We start from the raw sequence: 18,635 nt of genomic DNA on the forward strand, positions 1-18,635 counted from the left end.
GTTGGATGGCCCTGTAGGTAGCACAGGGTGTGTGGGTTGGATGGCCCAGTAGGTAGCACAGGGTGTGTGGGTTGGATGGCCCTGTAGGTAGCACAGGGTGTGTGGGTTGGATGGCCCAGTAGGGAAAGGTTCTTGTCAGCTATGAAAAATATGTGTTCTGACCTAAGTTCATGTCCTGGAATTCCTGTAAAAGTGAAAGCAAGGAGCCTGTTCCACAGGCTTCTCTCAGACCTCCACATGTGCCCAGCGACGGGCAGCGATGCAGCCCCCAAACATGCACATAATAAGAGTAAATGAAAATAATTAATTAAAAAATAAGCTGGAGAGAAATAAAGGAGGAGTGCTGATGTTGGCTTCCGGTTTCCAGGAGTATGCATAGACATATATATATATATATATATGACATATATATATATAGACATATATAGAGAGACATATATATAAACACAGTATATCTCACACACATATACATAGACATAGTATATAACATACACACATAAACACAGCATACAACATGCACACACATACATAAGCATAGTATATATCACAGACATAAACACAGTATATCTTGCACACACATATAAACACAGTATCTCTCTCACATGTGCATAAACATAGTATATAATATACACACATGCATAAACACAGTATATAACATACACACACATAAACAGTATATAAAATACATACACATACATAAACACAGTATGAACACACACACAAAGATACTATGAAAGAAACAAGGAAATGATCAAATCACAGAGAAGATATATTCAAACATACATATCCAACAAGAAATTAATATCATGAACATATTTAAAACTCCCAGAAAACATTAATACAAATGTGCAATAAATATAAAGAATTAGGTCATATTAAAAAAATAATTGTGAAGACAGTTGCTTCCTCCAGGAATAAACATGAATTAGAACGAGGCGTGAGAATTATTTCTTTCTACTGGTGTTCCCTAAATATTAAGTGATATTAGCTGCCGATGACCAAGTTGAATTTCAAGCCATCACCTATTTTTGCAGAATGCCAGACCAGCTACAGGTCTTCACAGTGAAGTGTGTGAGCCACACGGTGGCCTGGCTTCCCTTCATCCTGTTTCCATTACTGTGAAATGGGGACAGAAATGCCATCCTGTTGTATGTTGAGGTGTGTCAGTAGGCGCAGGAAACAGGAGAGAGATGATGCACCCACAAGAAAGCAGTTCACGACAGACATGCTCCTGGATAATGACTCCTTAATTACAAAGAGGATTAAAAAAGCACTTTCATATGAATTATTCACAATAATACTGATATAATATTCATACTAGGCATCGGTTTAATTTATGCTGTTTTAAATTTCATTTAAGCTATTCATTTGATGCTTTGAGATATTTAATGCAGAAAGCAGGATTTGTGAGTGCTACCATGTAAGTGTGAACACTGGCGGAAACATGATATTTAATGCAGAAAGCAGGATTTGTGAGTGCTACCATGTAAGTGTGAACACTGGCGGAAACATGATAAAAATTTAAATCATTTCTCAATGTCCCTTTCCACTTTTCCTTTCCTGCCATTGTATTGGTAAGTAATACAACAGTGCCAAAATCATAATTCGAAAATGAAAGAATTAAAAAGGTAACCAATTACAGGTTACCATAAGCTAGTCTCAAGAATAAATATGAGTTACATAAAATAACCAAAATAGAAAAATGCTATCAATACTCGGGATTTGAACGCTACCCTAAGCAAGTGGCTTTTACATCGTACTATGCCCACGACAAGCATTGTGTAAGGCACACTTTTTAAGGCACTCTCTGGGTCACGACTCTACATCTAATTATGCTTAGTCTTAGGGAGAATTTTAAGAGCCTGGTAGTCTAGTATCCTAATTCACATATGCCTGTAAACCAGGGCCTAAGGCTTGAGAAAGCTTTGATTTCACAGCTAAGATTTCCTACTGCCCCGGGAGAGCCTTCCTAGACTGGGGAGTTAGGTACTACCTGGTGAGTGCAGACACTTGCTCCTTTCTACAGAATATCACTCGGAACTCTGATTCTCCTTGCTTTTAGTTTTTAAGAAGTTTCCTCTGAAGGCAAGCTCTGGTCTTAGGAGAGGAGATGGGTTAGAAAGATCCATCTCCATAGTTTGAAGGAAAAGAATCCAAACACTTCCTCTTCACAATTCTGAAACCTCACATGAGCTCTTTGCTAACAAAAGCAGTCTCTGCTTAGTTACCTGGAGAATTCTGTATCTTCAGAAAACATCACTTGGCGGGGATAGCCTACTTATCACTAACCTACCACAGGATCCCTCACTGACCAGACCAGACCATCCTTTATCATTTGTCAGCTGACTGTAATGTCCTACTAATTAACAGCAGAGAACTGATGCCCCATCCAGTCACACGTTTATCCTGTCCCCAGAGATCTTAGGACAATGGCTATCACTTACCGATTGCTCAAGTAAAACCTATGCAGGTGAGGTAAACATCAGAGTTTGAACTTATCTTAGGCATGTCTGCATATATTAAGTCTTTAAATCCCAAAACCCAACCAGGAGATAAGTACTGTTGGTCTATGGTCCCTTTCTAAAGCCCCTGAGGTGGAGTCCATGATCATGCACATTAATATTTCTTTAGAAAAAGATGGAAATGGGGGCTGGAGAGATGGCTCGATGGTTAAGAGCACTGACTGCTCTTCCAGAGGTCCTGAGTTCAATTCCCAGCAACCACATGGTGGCTCACAACTATCTGTAATGGGATCTGATGCCCTCTTCTAGTGTGTCTGAAGACAGCTACAGTGTACTCATATACATAAACTAAATTAATCTTGAAAGAAAGAAGGGAGGGAGGGAAGGAGGAAAGGAAGATGAAAATAGAGAAATGATACATTATTTCCTGTCAGATCACAGTCAACACGTGAGTTCAAGCAAGTGAGGCATTGCCAACCAGGTATTAAGTGAAGTCTAAAGTTGCTAAAACATTTTAGATCTTGTAAGTGACAGATCAGGCCAGAACAGAGCACAACTTCATTGAGTTACAGCCAGCTCAGATTTCAGCCTCTCTTAATGCTACCACACAGTTTTGTCTCCTCAAAGACCAACAGCAAAAGCCAGGGAGACAAACTCCAGCTGTCTCTTCTTGGGTTCAGATCTATTCTAACAAGTGATGCTTGGGAAGACAGGTAGAATCCCTGTGCACACAAGGGTGCTAGACACCCCCTCCTTGGTGCCCATTGGATTTGGACTGGATTGTTTAAAGACTAACGTGGTTGCACCTTTAGCAAAGCTAGCCACCACGTGGCTGCTGGGAATTGAACTCAGGACCTCTGGAAGAGCAGTCAGTGCTCTTCAACCACTGAGCCATCTCTCCAGCCCCATACCACAGTAGCCTTGAACTTGTTATAGAGCTGAGCATAATAGTGAATTTACGACCCTCCCGTTTCCACTGTCCGCGTGCTGGGATCACAGGCATGCCAGTCCAGCCAGGGGTCGAACCGGAGTTTTGTGTGTGCTAGGCGAGCCTCTAACCACCATGTTACACCCCCAGCCTGGATGCTGAATCATTTGCGAAGTATAATGGTAAACGGCCAGCGAGGTGTCCTTGCGCTTAACCGTGGGCCCGGGAGAAGCTGACGTACAGAACTAAGTATCATTTCTTTATGACTTTGCAAAGCATCCCAATCTAACATTAAGCCCTCTTAATGTTAGAAAAGCAAACGGTTTGTGGTTTTTCTTGTGGGAAAAGCAAACGGAAAATTCAGTGAATGGCCACATTAATAAAGTGAAAAGACTTGTCGATTTATGAAACATAGCCCATCTGAAGGCATAAAGCACACAGATAAATACATATTTTTGGTGCTACAGATGCTGAATGACAAACTACGCCACATGGCCGAGCAGTTGGTCCTAAATTAAAATAATGGCAAGGGGTGAAGACGGTTTCGAAGCAACGTTAAAATCACTGCGCGCAGCTCTACTGACGTGTGCAGCTGCTGCGGCTATAGGGTGAAGGTATATTTGCTGACGCAAAATGAACCACTCGGAACAGCATCCCCTGTCAGCCCAAACTCAACAGAGATGGGAGACAGCAGCTCCAAAACGCAAGCCGCAGCAGCTGAGGTAGGTGTGAAACAGGATTTGCTACCAAGCAGAGCTCTGATCAACAGGGATCCATTAAAAACCCTAAGACAAATGCAAATAGAATATGACAACCACTCCCCCATCTTAGTTCGTGCCTACATATGGCAACAGAGAATGTGCTTTTCAGCAAACTGGGCGTTCTTCACAGCCTGTCAACGCGGCACACACTTCATGTATATATTCCTTATGGAGCGTCTGAAGCATGGCTCTTGGCAGAAAGCTAGACTGCACGACTGCAGGTTTACCACAGTCTGATGTTAAACGAGAGAACTATTTCCACCTGCGCCTTCTGAGAGGACTCTCCTCAGAATTTAACGCTTAAGTTCCAGCTCTTTAATATTTTATACCCATTAAGGAAAATGTGAAGAAAGGGAAATAATCTTATTTCCTCAAAAATACACACACACACACACACACACACACACACACACAAAGGATGTCTCTGTGTTTGGCAAGAACTCTGATGAACCATCAGCAGTGTCATATATGCGTATGACATGCCGATCCCTCCACAGATATCTGAAGAGTTCATGGTTAAGTGATAAAAACGTGAACCGAACTTTCGAAATCCCCAACAGCACCCAGCTGAGTTCACGAACAAAACCGGCAATCAAGAAATTCTTGTCAGACTAAGTAACACACAACCTGAGTGACGGCCATGGATCCAGGCAACTCAGATCAACGTGTTTTAAAGAGTTTGGTCATCTGATGCTTTCCCATTCAGGATCACTTGTAATAGCCAGCCACTGCCTGTGTTTTACTTAGGCTGCACCCACCCAAGAAGCAAGCCTGGCTGGGAGGTGCTTCTACCCGGTGCCAACCCTCCAACACCAAGTTTTGTCTACCCAGTCCCTCAGCCTGGCCAGCACTTTCTTAAGATTCACTTAAGTCTGAGGTCATTTCCATCCATCTGCCCCCTTCAGCTCACAAGTCTGACCTGTGCTGTAGCTGAAATGTTCTCCCTGCCTCCTTCAGATCTCTCCCCTTGGGTGTTCCCCATGGAAACCTCCTTCACTTCTAATTATCCTCACTTAGCAACTGCATCCCGCAGGAGCAGAGCTCTCCCGTGATGACTGACTATTATCGCAGCTGAAAGACGGATGCATCCGATTAATCTACATCAAATACGTAAGTTACATCTTTGGTTTTCTAAATGGGTGACATTTTATAGGGTCTAACTCTGCATTCCATGGCTGACGTACATTTCCTCATTTCTTCTTGTCTCTGATCTATTTTCTAGCTTTCTAAGGAACTAACAGCAAGGTGGACACAGGTCAACATGGTAAGTCAAGAGGTTATACGTATATCTCATTTCTATCCATTCTACACAGAAGAATTTCACACACAGGGTTCAAGTGCGCGCAAGGTTTTGCTTTCTCAAAAGAACTGTCCGGTGCTTGTAGCTACAAATCTCAGAGAAAGTCTGTTAAGTCTCTCAGCTACAGTAAGAGTAGGAGTACACCAATCCCAAAGCTGTGTTTCCCAAGGCCAATCCATCCCAACACTGACTCTCTCATTCCTGTATATCTATATGTGTATGTATACATATAAATATCTATGTATGTATATATATATGTGTGTGTATGTACACATATGAATATATATACATATGAATATATGTATGTGCATATATGCATGTATGTGTATGTATACATATGAATATATATGTGTATGTATACATATTAATATATGTGTATGCATACATATGAATATATATGAATATATATGTATATATGTGTGTTGTATGTATATATATGAATATATATGTGTGTATGCATATGTGTATATGTATATATGTACACATGTACATACGTATATATGTATATATGTATATATATGGCTTTCTTTTCAGTGCACTTTGTCTTGTTATGATATTAGGTCTCTCCTTACCACAAGTTAGTCATTTGGTACTCATTTTCCCAGAAATAAATTTGAAATAGAGACAAGACGAATAAAAGTATTTATATGTTTGAATTTATAATATAGATAAATCAGTTAGGCACACTATAATGTACCCCAGTGATCCTTGAGAATGAAATTCCATACTTTTATCCCTGTCTGAGGTAAATTTTAAGAATTTTAGGTAATTAATTTGCATACTGTGGATTGAGCAGAAGAAAAGTTTTAAATTTTAATTAAAACAATAAATCTTTGTTTACAGTAAAATGCAGCACCTCCCTTGTCAACTGGCGTGATGACGTGTGTTCTTGGGATAGGATTACCCAGGCTTCTTTGCATGGATATCGGTGGAAGAGCTATCAATTTGGCATAGATAGTTTTTACAAAGATAGAAAGTTCTACACACTTAGAGCTTGGAATCAAATGAAGACTCGTGGGAGAGAGCGCTGAATGAGGTCCTACAGTAACAGAACCGCAGCTCCCAAGAGCCCGGTTGCTATGCCCGGGTGCCTTGCCTCTCACGATTCTGAGAAATCAGAGTCTGTCAAGCAGAAGCCTCTTGAAGAGCAGAATAGTTGAAGAAAAAAGAGACTTGCTGAAACCATGACCATGGCAAGAAAAATTGCTACAAATGGAGTTACGTTGTGGGATTCCACGGCTTCTCTTCTGCTCACAGACTCTGCAGTCCTCAACCACGTCCGGGGGCCTCTCGGCAAGATCAACTTTTCTCTAATTCAGAGTAGCCCTTTTTATCCTTTGGATGCCAAAATCCAATACATGAATTCTTTGGCCCAAAATAGAACTGTCTTATTAAATTAGCCATGTAGGGGAATAACCATAACTGTTGAGCTAACATGAACTGTGAGACATTCCTTTTGTCATGAGTGGGTATCTTATTATACCTTAAAGCACACGGGAAATATAATACCTTTGGATGATATTTGACCAAAGAATGAAGAAGCAAAATGGGAGCAAAAAAAAAAAAAAAAAAAAGAAAGAAAGAAAGAAAGAAAGAAAGAAAGAAAGAAAGAAAGAAAAGGAAAGAAGAAAGGGAAAAATGAAGTAAAAAATGTATAAACTGAAACTAAAGATCCTGGACCTCACACTGGCACAGCCTCCTTGCTCTGTCAGAACAGCCTCTGAGTAAGTCTTAACTGAGGAGCAGACAAGCGTTCTTACAGTAAATTGGCATGAGGGAGCTGACGTGGTAGAATATGCACGTGTTCATAAATTCACAAATAAGTGCTCATATTTATTTTTAAGTTTCTAATCCTGGTAAGCATGCCCCTTAAACATAATGTCTATTCACAGACTCTGTCCTTTTCAAGTTATATCACCAAGGATCGCTGATGCAGACAATGCCAGCCAATCAGGAACTGCTGTTTAAAAGAGATGCCTTCTTAGGACCAATGGGGTGCAGGTGAAAGGTGTTAAAGGAGTTTACATCAGCGTTCAGCTGAGCTTGCTGCGGCTTTCTCACCTGCTCCAGGAGTCTGTGTCAATGATTCTGCACCTCCTTATCTCCCAGCCCCTAGGGTTGGACAGCGGGCAGTCCAGGGCACAGGCAACAGCAGGTGACAACAAGTGAGACTCATTTGTAGACAAATTAGAGGGACCCATCTAGACCTGAAGTGTTAGAGCCAGAGAGGCACCATTACTCAAAGCTTCCAAGTGCCAATCCACAGCTGGGTAGCCGAGCCTAGAGGCAAAAACCTCCTCAGGTCCTTGTGTCCCTGACCTCTAAAGGACTTGGAGCAGTCAGCCCTGGGGTCTGCTCCTAGGACAGTGGCACTCACCAGGACTGTCCAGCACTGCCATAGGTTTTCCTCTCCTTCCCATACACAGTGGGTACAAAGAGGACCCCAGGCAGTCAAGCCGGGAAAGATGATTTGTGGCTGTGAGAGAATCGTACAGGGGACATGAAGAAGACGGAGATGTTCTGCAGGATGGTGGATTGTGTACGAAGAAGGGGCTGGAGTCAGGCAATATTTATCCACCTCTTTGTTTTAACTTCTAATTCTCTGCAGTCTTTCCCTTCTTTCATTTGCTTGTTTTTGTTTTTTTTTGTTTTGTTTTTGTTGTTGTTGTTTGTTTTTGTTTTTGTTTTTGTGGTGCCAGAGATTGAACCAGGACTTCATGCAAATGCCAGGCAAGCACCTGAGCTATTTTCCTCATCCTGTTTTGCATCTGTTATTTCGAGGTAGGTTCTTTACTAATTTACCCAGGTCAACCTTTAACTCATTTTAAACCTGAGGTTGGACTTGAACTTGTGACTCTCCTGCCCATGCAGCCTAGATTTAAATGCCTGGGCTCAGAGCCCAAGACTACCTCCTTTCCTTGTTTCTTTAGGCCATGGAGCAAACCCACATCTCTTTTATTTAACCAACTTGTTTCCAACAGACAGGTCCATCTCTCTCAGCCATCTCTCCACTTGTCAAAAGATAATTGTAACTTGAAAACTATAGCAATACACGGAGTAAAAGGGGGAAAGGCCAGTATATAGCACTGTTTCCCTTCTCTCTGCTCAGTAGAGCAATCCTCTAGAATTAAATTATAATTTGGCACATAGTCAAACAAACAAAGGTACACTGAAGTGGATCTCACTATGTGACCCTGGATGGCCTAGAGCTGGCTGTGTAGACAAGGCCAATTTAACTCCTCCGTGTTAGGAGTATAGGGTATGCTACCACATAGCTGCTTTAAGAAGGAGGAAAAAAAACTAATGCCAGAGAGATAGGAAGACAGACAAGAAGGCAGGCAGGCAGACAGACAGACAAAAAGACAAAACAAAAACAAGAAATCAAAAAACAGATAGGTTAATTTTTAAGTAATACACTCATTAATAGATTAAAATGGAACAATGTACCTTACTGTGTAACTTATTACTTTAATAAAGGATGTCTGTTTAGGTTGATATCAGATGAAGAACGGCACTGGATGTTCTCATAGCCCCTCTAAATTCATCAGTGAGAAGATAGCAATGAAAATATTTATGGAAGACCACTTAGAAGAGAGCATCTTGTCTAATTAGACATACCCTGTCAAACGCAGAAGCCAATAGCTATGACTGTCCTCTCACTCTAGATGAAGTGAAATTAAGTTAGGAAGTCAATGTGTATGGTCACAGTAGTTCAAGCATTCAAGAGCTTCATGGGACTAGTGAGTGACACTGGACATCACAGACACAGACCCTTCCCCCACTTGCAGAAAGTTCTGGGGGGTGGGGGTTGGTGCAAGCTCTCAAAACACAGCCTGGGATGTTTATCTTGCTTGGCTATTGATATTGGAGCTCACCATCCAGACCGCATGGGTGAAACTAAGACAGGAAAAGATGGCCACCCAGACCCAAAGGACTCCCTTGGTTCTGACAGGCATGCTCCACTGGCTGCACTGAGCCCAGAATGTCTCCAGGTAATTTTTTAAAAAGGACCAGGGAGCAGAGGGCACCTGCATTGAGTCTGCATTGAGTCTTGTTTTCTTGCTGTGTTCTTTACCCAGGAAAAGGAATGTTTGTGTTATTTTACTGCCATGTTTGTTTCACAGGTCTTAAGTCACAGGCTTGAATTCTATTTCTACTCAGATAAGATTCTAGAATAGTCCTCAATCAGTGCTCTGTTACTTTTCACATCATGGGCACTAAATATCAGTCTTCCCCAACACACCCCCACGTGCTCAACACCCCCCTTGCCTGCTCAAAAGCCCAACGACTCGAACCCCCACCCCTGTCTTCTCAATTCTTTACCTCCTCAACACCCCTACCATTCTGCCTTTAACTTGCTTTAAGGTGTCTTTTGCCACTCCTAAGTTTTTCTTTAGATTTGTTTGGGTTTGAGGTTTTTGTTTGTTTGTTTGTTTGTTTGGATGTGATTTCATAGTGTAGCCTACGCTAAGCTGGAACTCCCAGTCTTCCTGCCTCAGCTTCTTGCATGCCAGGATACCGGGAAGAACCACCACCCACACCTGGCTTTGAGCTTTCATGTAGCAGTCTTTGAAGCTTTCCCTTTAAGCTCTCTTGGTCTTTTTTAAGACGGTGTTTTCCCAATCTACCATTGCAATCATCTTTCTTTCTGCATTTCCTTTGCCTTAATATTTACCTATGTTATATACCACACTGTAACCTATGTAGAATTTATTTTGTGTCTGAGAAGAGATAAGCTCTCTTTATTTTCTTCTAAAATAACCAATTCTTTGAACATCACTGCATTAGTTGTTTTTTGTTGCTGTGATAAAATACTATGACCTAAAGGCACTCATAGAAGGAGGTTTATCACTTATGGTCTACAATGGCGGAGAAGGCCAGACTCAGTGACTGAGCAACTACGCACCCTTGGCTCAGAACATGGTTAATGTCTACCTCTGTTGCCACCTCTGACGTATACTCCTCAATGGAGACGCTGCCTCTGTCCATGGCAGGACAGCGCACGAGCTGATGGACAACCCATTCAGATCAGTTTACTCGGATAATGGTCATAACTTGGCCGGGCAGTGGTGGCGCACGCCTTTAATCCCAGAAGTTGGGAGGCAGAGACAGGCGGATTTCTGAGTTCGAGGCCAGCCTGGTCTACAGAGTGATTTCCAGGACAGCCAGAGCTATACAGAGGAACCCTGTCTCAAAAAACCAAAAAAAAAATAAAATAAAAAAGTGATAAGGTCATAACTTCATCGAAGTCAAATTTCATCTGATCTATCAACAAGTCATAGAATAGCCAAATGTTAATTCATGTTAACTTTCCTAGATCTACTGAAATAGTACTAGCTCCTGAAAAGCAGCCCAGCATAGGAGACAAGCCACCTGAGGGGACACAGTCCCTGCCTCCCACGCTCCTTAGCCTCTGTTATGTGCCCTCTACTCTTTCTTCAGATCTCAGTTCTTCTGTCACGCTCTGGGTCCCTTCCTCTCCCCTCTGGTTATAATAACTGCTCTTGGATGGACCAGACCTCCATTTCCTGAAGACCTTAGTTCTGCCCCTCCTCACCGGTCCTTGTTCCAGACTATTGTCATCCACGCACAAATGAAAAGAGTCTTCATCGTTAAGGCAGAAAGGGAGGAAAAGACCCTTACTAGCCCACAGCTCTCTCCTCGCTACCACTGTTTCCTTTAGGCTCTTCCCCCAGCTCTCTGAAAAGTGTCTGCACCAGCTACAGCGTTTTCCTCCTTGAGACTCGCTAATTGAATTCCCTCCAGTTACATTTTGTTCCCTCTGACTCCTCAGAATTTGACTGTGGTTACCACTAACCTCCATGTTTGCCCAAAACAACAGACAGGCTGATTGATGCTCAACCCCCAGCAGCAACGTCCAGCACAGTACATCAGTCTGTTGCTGAGATAACCTCATGTGGCTTCAGGGACACCCAACCCCTGCTGTTGCCACTGGGCACCACCTGTCTCTTCTCAGTCCTCTTCAGAGAATCCTCCCACCTTCCCATTCCTACCTGCAGGATAGGCCCTGGGCTCACAGGGTCCCAGAAACTCCAGTGTGCTCTTACAAACTTTCTACATAGTCCTGTCCAGCCCTATTCCTTGAAATACCTTACAGACTACACACCCAACCTCAGCTCTGCTCTCAAACCCCTATGTACATCAAAAAACACTATCATCACTTGGGTAGTTAATCAGTACATCAACATAGCTTATGCAACATCAAAGCACAACAAAACAGGAGGCTGCAGAGATGGCTCAGTGGTTCAGAGCACTTGGCCTTGCAGAGGACCCACACGGAGGTTCATATGTGTCTGTAACTTCAATTTCAGGAGATAAGACACTTCTTCTGACCTCTCTGGGGTCCTAAACGCACAGGTATACAAATATACATGCAGATATATACATATATGCACGTAAAGAAAAAGAAGCATTTTTTTATGTGTATGAGTGTTTTACTTGTATGTATGTTTGTACACTGTGCGCATGCAGTGCCCTTGGAGGCCATAAGAGAGGGTGTATCTCCTGGAACTGGAGGTTAGGAACCTCCATGTGGGTGCTTGGAATAGAACTTGGGACGTGTGGAAGAGCAACCAATGCTGTTAACTGTTGAGCCATCTCTCCAGCCCCGAAAATAATTTTTTTAAACCCACACAACAAACCTGCAGAATCTAAGCATTCCTCCGCACGCTGGCTGACCACTCCCTGCTTCTTGCCTCGGTTACCCTAGAAACCATCTCACCGCTTTCTACTCTATGCCACATTCTCTCTCCTCAATTCTAGTCCCCTCCAGTAGTTGTCAGTCCTTTAACGTTACTAGTCAGACTATGAAAGTCTTTCCCAGTGGCATCTCATCCACTAAAGTAAAACACTTGCTTCTCATACCCCATAAAGTCACCATCTGAGCCCTGACCCACCATGCCAATTTATCTCTTATAACTATTCTATCACTTACTTTTCCAACAAAAATTGTCATGTAAATAGATTAATAAGTAAAACTGTGATCTATCGTCCATATGCACATCAAACTAATTTTCACTTCATGACCTTTGTCTCTACTCCCCGCTCTTCTGACACAGTGATTCACAGATGCCTGCTGACACACTCACTCACAGGTATCTATTTGCTGACACACTACTCCAAGATATCTGCTGACACACTGATTCACAGATATCTGCTGACACACTGATTCACAGATATCTGCTGACACATTAATTCACAGATATCTGCTGACACTCTACTCACAGATATCTGCTGACACACTACTCACAAATATCTGCTGACACACCAATTCTGCAGAGCTAAACTACTTTGTCTTCAATCCACTTTTTATCTCATGATCTTAAACCTTGTCTAACACATAATAGGTATACAGTATTTGTTGAAGACACAGGCAAACAAATGTTCACATATAAACTTGTTGTGAACTTGAATCAACATTTTAGCTTAATAAATACATAAAAAGTTATTTTCCAGTGATACTCACTTTCCGTTGTTTTACAGAGTCCAGTTTTATGAGCCAATATGAAGCCACTTTTGTTTTATAATGCTTCCAGTTATCCATGATCTGTTGAGGGAGAGAAGTTAATAAATTTAATCTAGAATGCTCACCGAAAGTAGTAAATGAACATGTTAGCCCTGACTATATCCTTTTGTGCAGCGAAGACACTCTGAGATTACTTAAAATAAAAACTCTACCATTCATAAAAAGATACCTTCAAAGATTTAGACAAGCCAGGTGTTCTAAATCTGAGCCCCTTTCTTTCTCTTAAGCTAGAGTAATATCACTCAGTGAATACAAGTTAGAAATCCTTAGATACACACATTTTCAGGTAGGACTCCAACGCATAGGTTTTCTATCTTTATTCACAGGGCTGTGTTACTCACATAGTAATAGAATATTGAACAATATATTAAAAGTCAGCCTATACTCAACTGGAGTTCTACTAGCCCTTTATTACCTGTATATCTACAGAGTTCCTCAATATATACCCTAGTAATGTATACTGTAGCAAACATTCAAGTCTGAAACACAGCAGACATACAGCAAAGAATCTGATGCCTGCCATTAATAATTAATTATATTTCGTTAATTGTTTAAGCCTAACAATCTTCTTTACAGAAGAATCACATTAGCCACATATATTAGTTCCACTCTCTCACTTTCTAATTAAAAATAGCAGACCTTAATGGGACAGCAGTGATAGCTCGGTGGTTAAGAGCACTCATTCCTCTTGTAGGGGACCCGGGTTCAATTCCAAGCACCCACTTGGCCACACATAACTGTCTGTGACTCCTGTTCTAGCGAGTGTGAAGCCTTCCTTGACCTCTGAACAGTGGGGCACATATGTGATGCACTTACATACGTGGAGGCAAAATAATCATACAAGTAAAACAAATTCAAAGTGAAAATATCAGATCATAAAAGACAGACAAAAATGATGCATCTACTGCAAAGTTACTGGCTTTTCTTAGAAATAAATGTTATCAAAATAAGTAAAGAACTTCCAGGCTGGAGATAAATCTCACCGGGCAAAGTGTTTGCTGCCAAGTGCAACCTTCGTTCAATCCCTGGGACCCACACACACAAACATACTAAATAAAAAATGTAACTTAAACTTTTAAAACACATCTATCACAATGCCTTATACTCGATCTAAATTTCTTTTGCTGTAGCAAGCCCCCCCACACAACATGACTTTCACTTTTGAAAAAAAAAATTATCAGCACAAAATTTAAAAAGACTTGTTTCCTTAACGATAATTCTCTAATGACAAAAATAGGGTGCCGTTATGGATTTTTGCAGCAAGAAATCTTTTTCTTGTTTTGTTATTTCCACGCACTTGCTTTATAAAGCTAGGTGAACAGTAAACGGACCCGTGCAAGCTTTGGTTCTTATTCTACATATGACCACTAGATGGTGCCTTGTCTTCTGGAGGAAAAAAAAAATCACAACCCACCTATCCCACCCCAAACTGTTCTGTGGCCAATGAATGATCTAAGTATGGGCACTTAGAAAGCATGTTGGATGGAGAAGAGAAACCTTGAGTGAAGAAATGTTCTTCTATCAAACAATTTTAGTGACCTTGGATTTCTTTCTAAGCTAAGAGCGAGTCCGGACTGTAGCGTCTGAACTTCTGCCATTTCCAAATGCTCCACTAGGTGGCAGACGTGAAAATAATTCATCCAGGCTGCTTCAAGGCTTTCCAGGCATCACCTGTAACTCTTCTTGACATTTTCTACCAGGGCGCTATTTTCATCCTGTCTCTTTTCATCTTAAGCTCTTCGACTTAGTCAATTTTTAAATAGAAGAGTTTATCCTGATATTTCTTTGATCATGAAGAGCAGTTATTATTTGATGCTAATTATTCTCACTTGAAAGCCTTATTATATGACAAAGTGTTCCTAATAACTAAAACGAGTTCTTCTACTTTATAAAGTTTCTGGGGGCTAAAAGTAACATCAGTTACACTTCCTATTCAATTAACTACAATCCAACCAGAAAATACACTTTTGTGTGTAGAGGTATAGGAGTCATGTGTGCATGTACATATGTGTACAATGCACATGTATGCTGGTGTTTATGTGTGTGCACATGCATCTGCATGCATGATTGTGGAGGTCAGAGGTCAGGCTTGGATGTCTTTTCACTGGGACCTTCGGCTCACCAGGTACCCTGGGGTAGCTGCTATGAAACCCCAGGAGTCTTCCTTTCCCTGCCTTTCCAGTGCTAAGGTTACAGCTGCGGGCCACCATGCCAGATCTTTATGTAAGTTCTAAGGATTTGACCCAAGACCTCATGCTAGCCCAGCAAGTGCTTTACCAACAGGTCCATCTCCCCAGTCCCAGGCAGTACATTTTAATGCTCTCAGAAGAGTAGACAGATATTCTTGGATATTACACGGATACTCACATCTTCTATCAGGAGCTCCGACTCTGCATCCGACTTCCCCGGAAAGCGGATCCTCATGTCCTTGAGGACAAACAAGGTCTGACTGGTGAGGTCGTCTTCCTGCTCTTTTGTTTTCAGTTGCCGCAAAGACTCATTCTTAAATTTGAAAGAATACAGACACATGGAGGGGATTTTATTCCACTGTGCCAGAATAATGCGAAAGATACCTCTAGGTAAAGGGGATGATGCACTGTCAATTTTTAAAGTGGATATTTATGAATTTTTAGCATTAAAATGGTTATTATTTGTAAGAATGTCTTTTTATATTTTCTCCCGGTTGTATTTTATGTTGCTCAAGATATAAGCATCGCATATGAGTAATTTAAAAGGATTTCCTCATCTGTTTCATTTGCCACCAATTCTTGGACTGGATAATAAAATCAGTCATCGTTATGAAGGGAATGAATTCACTTATATTTCCTGAGTTCTTCCACTGGAGAGACTCATTCTTAAAATTTGTTAATGTTGATCAAACAGAGACTTTATATAAATCTCTGGTCTAGCTCCAGCAAACTACAGTAAGACCACTGACTTTCTCAGTTGTAAATCTCTCTAGTTTATGCTGAAAAGGGGATACGCCACGTTAACTTAATATGCAGAAGGCATTCCAAACTGCATCATACCTAGGCTCGAAAAGTAGAATAGTTTTTAAACTATTAATCTAGAGTCTTAAGAGGTATTTTCCATACACTAAATGTGCTTGTTTCTATAGAAGATTAAGATATTGCAAGAAAAAGAAATGCGTTTACAAAAATGCTTATAAACAATGTCACCCTCCTGCGGCAGGAAATGATTACCAACAACGTCATCCTCCTGCATCAGGAGATAGAAAAGAAACCCATGCTTCTCTCTCTCCAACCTTGAGCTCTGTGATATGGTGGAGCTTGCCTCTCAGGATACATGAACAAAGCAGTTTCCCAAGGTCATGACTGAATTACGGAAGGGATGGGGGGCCCTCTCCTCATCCTCTTGGCTGGTCCCCTCTCCACCTGCGTTTTGAGTACAGTGTTCTGAAACCTCGGAAGGGCACAACCAATCGAGAGCTTACCACCAGAGTGTTGGCAGAGCTGGCGTCGTTACTGTGAGGCAGGTGTCTCACGTAGGAGGAAGCACGGTTTAAGGAATGTGACCGAGACGCTGACGTTGGTCGTGCTAATGGTATCACTTGTTGAGAAGAAAAGGGGCGCACATCCCCTCTGGAAGGTAAGTGAGCAGAGATGGACCGAGGGCAGCTGACCGAACGCCTCATGGAATCTATCGATGATGGAGAAGTGGCGCTGTTAGTACACTTTTCTCCCTAGTAGGTCTCCGAAGACTAACGATTAGACCGGGTGGTGTCTGGGTGACAAAGGTCAGGCCTAGACACCATCGCAAGAAGAGAAGTTCTGGTGTGTGAAGAACCATTTTTCTGGGGAAAACACTGTAAACAAGACTTCAGTGCTAAGTTCTCCAAGTGTGATGTTAGAGAATCAGAAAGAAAGAGGCCAACACCCATGCACACATAGGTCCTACTCCTTAATGTCGCTCTTATAGAAACCTGGCAGACAGAGTGTGTGCCTGTCTGTCTCTCTGTCTGTGTCTCTGTCTGTCTGTGTGTATGTTCATGTGTGTAAATGCAGGAACACACATGGCAAGGCACACGTGTGGAGTTCAGAGGACAACTTCAGTTTCCAGTCCTCATCTTCAGCCTTCTCATCAGTCATCATTTACTGCTATAGATGCAAGACTAGTTGCCCCTCCCCAGAGTACAGGGACACCCCGTCTTCATCTCCAGTCTTGCCATAGGAACACAGAAATTACAAACATGCATCTGCAGCCAGCATCATCTAAGTTCTAGGAATTTGAACCTAGGCCCTCACACTTGTACAGCAAGCATTTCGCCCACTGAGCCGTCTCCCTAGACAGGAAAAGGGATTTCTATTGTCTAGAATATCAGAGGACCTTCCCAGAGTCACACAACAAGATGGTGGCCAAGGTCAGCCAACACCTCAAGTCCTCACCATTTGAATGCTAAAAGTCTCCACTTGTCTATACGTCCACAGTGCTATCTACTAACCTTGGGTTAAAACCGGCTATTCCAGTCTCTGTGTCAGTCAGAAATTTATCATTTCACAGTAAGTATCACAGGAGAGAGGAAAGAACAGACAGTGGCCAGGTAAACAGACAAATTCAGGGCTTCCGGTGGGAGTCACAAAACAGAACAGTATGAAGGTTACTCTAAGTAAATATAACAGACTAGTAAAAGAGATGCAGCAAAACTGATAGTCTTACACACACAGAGAGAGACACACACAGAAGAGACACACACAGAAGAGACACACACAGAGAGACACACACACAGAGACACACACACAGAGACACACACACAGAGACACACACACAGAGACACACACACAGAGACACACACAAACCAATTTCAATAGCAGACGATTTAAGTGAAAAAAAATGAAGTCAAGGAACAGAACTGTTATCAAAATAAATATCTAAGGAATCCATCATGTATTTGCCCTTGTGCATTCTGGGAACACTAATGAAAGAGAAGCAGCATCCCTGGTAAGCTGTGGCTCCAGACCTGGAAAAAAAGAGAAATGCTCAACATCGCCAGTGTTGTAATCTTTTCTTCGGCTCCTGTTTCCGGTAGATCCTCTATCCTGGGCTTGCTCTCTGCTCGGAGAATATATCAATCTTCGTTAGTTAAATAAATTAATGAAACTCACATGAAGCTGGGTTGCATACCCAAGGGCCTCTCTTCATCAGCTGTTGGAAAGAACTCAAAACTTCATAAAGGAAGTTTGACGGAAATAAATGGTAGATTTAGAGGCATGCTAAAAGACGCTATGAGAATGTGACAAATGTAACATTGTTTCTTTATGTTCTGGGGAGCATAAAGATATACACTCATCCAAGTTTTAGAAGATGCTGTTCAAAAACAAAAACAAAGCAAAAAAAAGATTTCTGTTGCAAGTCTTAGCTTCCTTCCATTCCTGTGACGCACAGCACTTTTTTAGCAGCACACTATATAGGAACATGTCACTGGTCAGTCTACCTTTAAAAGATATTAGTTATGAAAGTCACGTATTTAACATACAACAATAATACAAAAGTCATGTTCAGAAGAAGAGGAGGAGAAGAGGAAGAAGAAGAGGAGGAAGAGGAGGAAGAGGAGGAACAGGAGGAAGAGGAGGAAGAGGAGGAGGAGGAGGAAGAGGAGGAAGAAGAAGGAGGAGGAGGA

General features: G+C 41.8%; 1 protein-coding gene across 1 annotated transcript in view; it reads right to left on the bottom strand.

Moving 5' to 3' along the window:
• The window catches only part of Ttll7 (tubulin tyrosine ligase like 7), a 126,170-nt gene that overhangs the window by 27,318 nt on the left and 80,217 nt on the right, over positions 1-18,635 (bottom strand). Inside the window, exons 16-18 of the mRNA XM_028788086.1 lie at positions 16,452-16,657; positions 15,365-15,499; positions 12,938-13,018 (exon numbers count right to left, since the gene is read on the bottom strand). Coding sequence (XP_028643919.1) covers positions 12,938-13,018; positions 15,365-15,499; positions 16,452-16,657 — 422 coding nt within the window. The remainder of the gene's footprint in view (positions 1-12,937; positions 13,019-15,364; positions 15,500-16,451; positions 16,658-18,635) is intronic.

The sequence above is a fragment of the Grammomys surdaster genome, unplaced genomic scaffold, assembly GCF_004785775.1.
Source record: "Grammomys surdaster isolate TR1022 unplaced genomic scaffold, NIH_TR_1.0 125701, whole genome shotgun sequence".
NCBI classification, from domain to species: Eukaryota; Metazoa; Chordata; class Mammalia; order Rodentia; family Muridae; genus Grammomys; species Grammomys surdaster.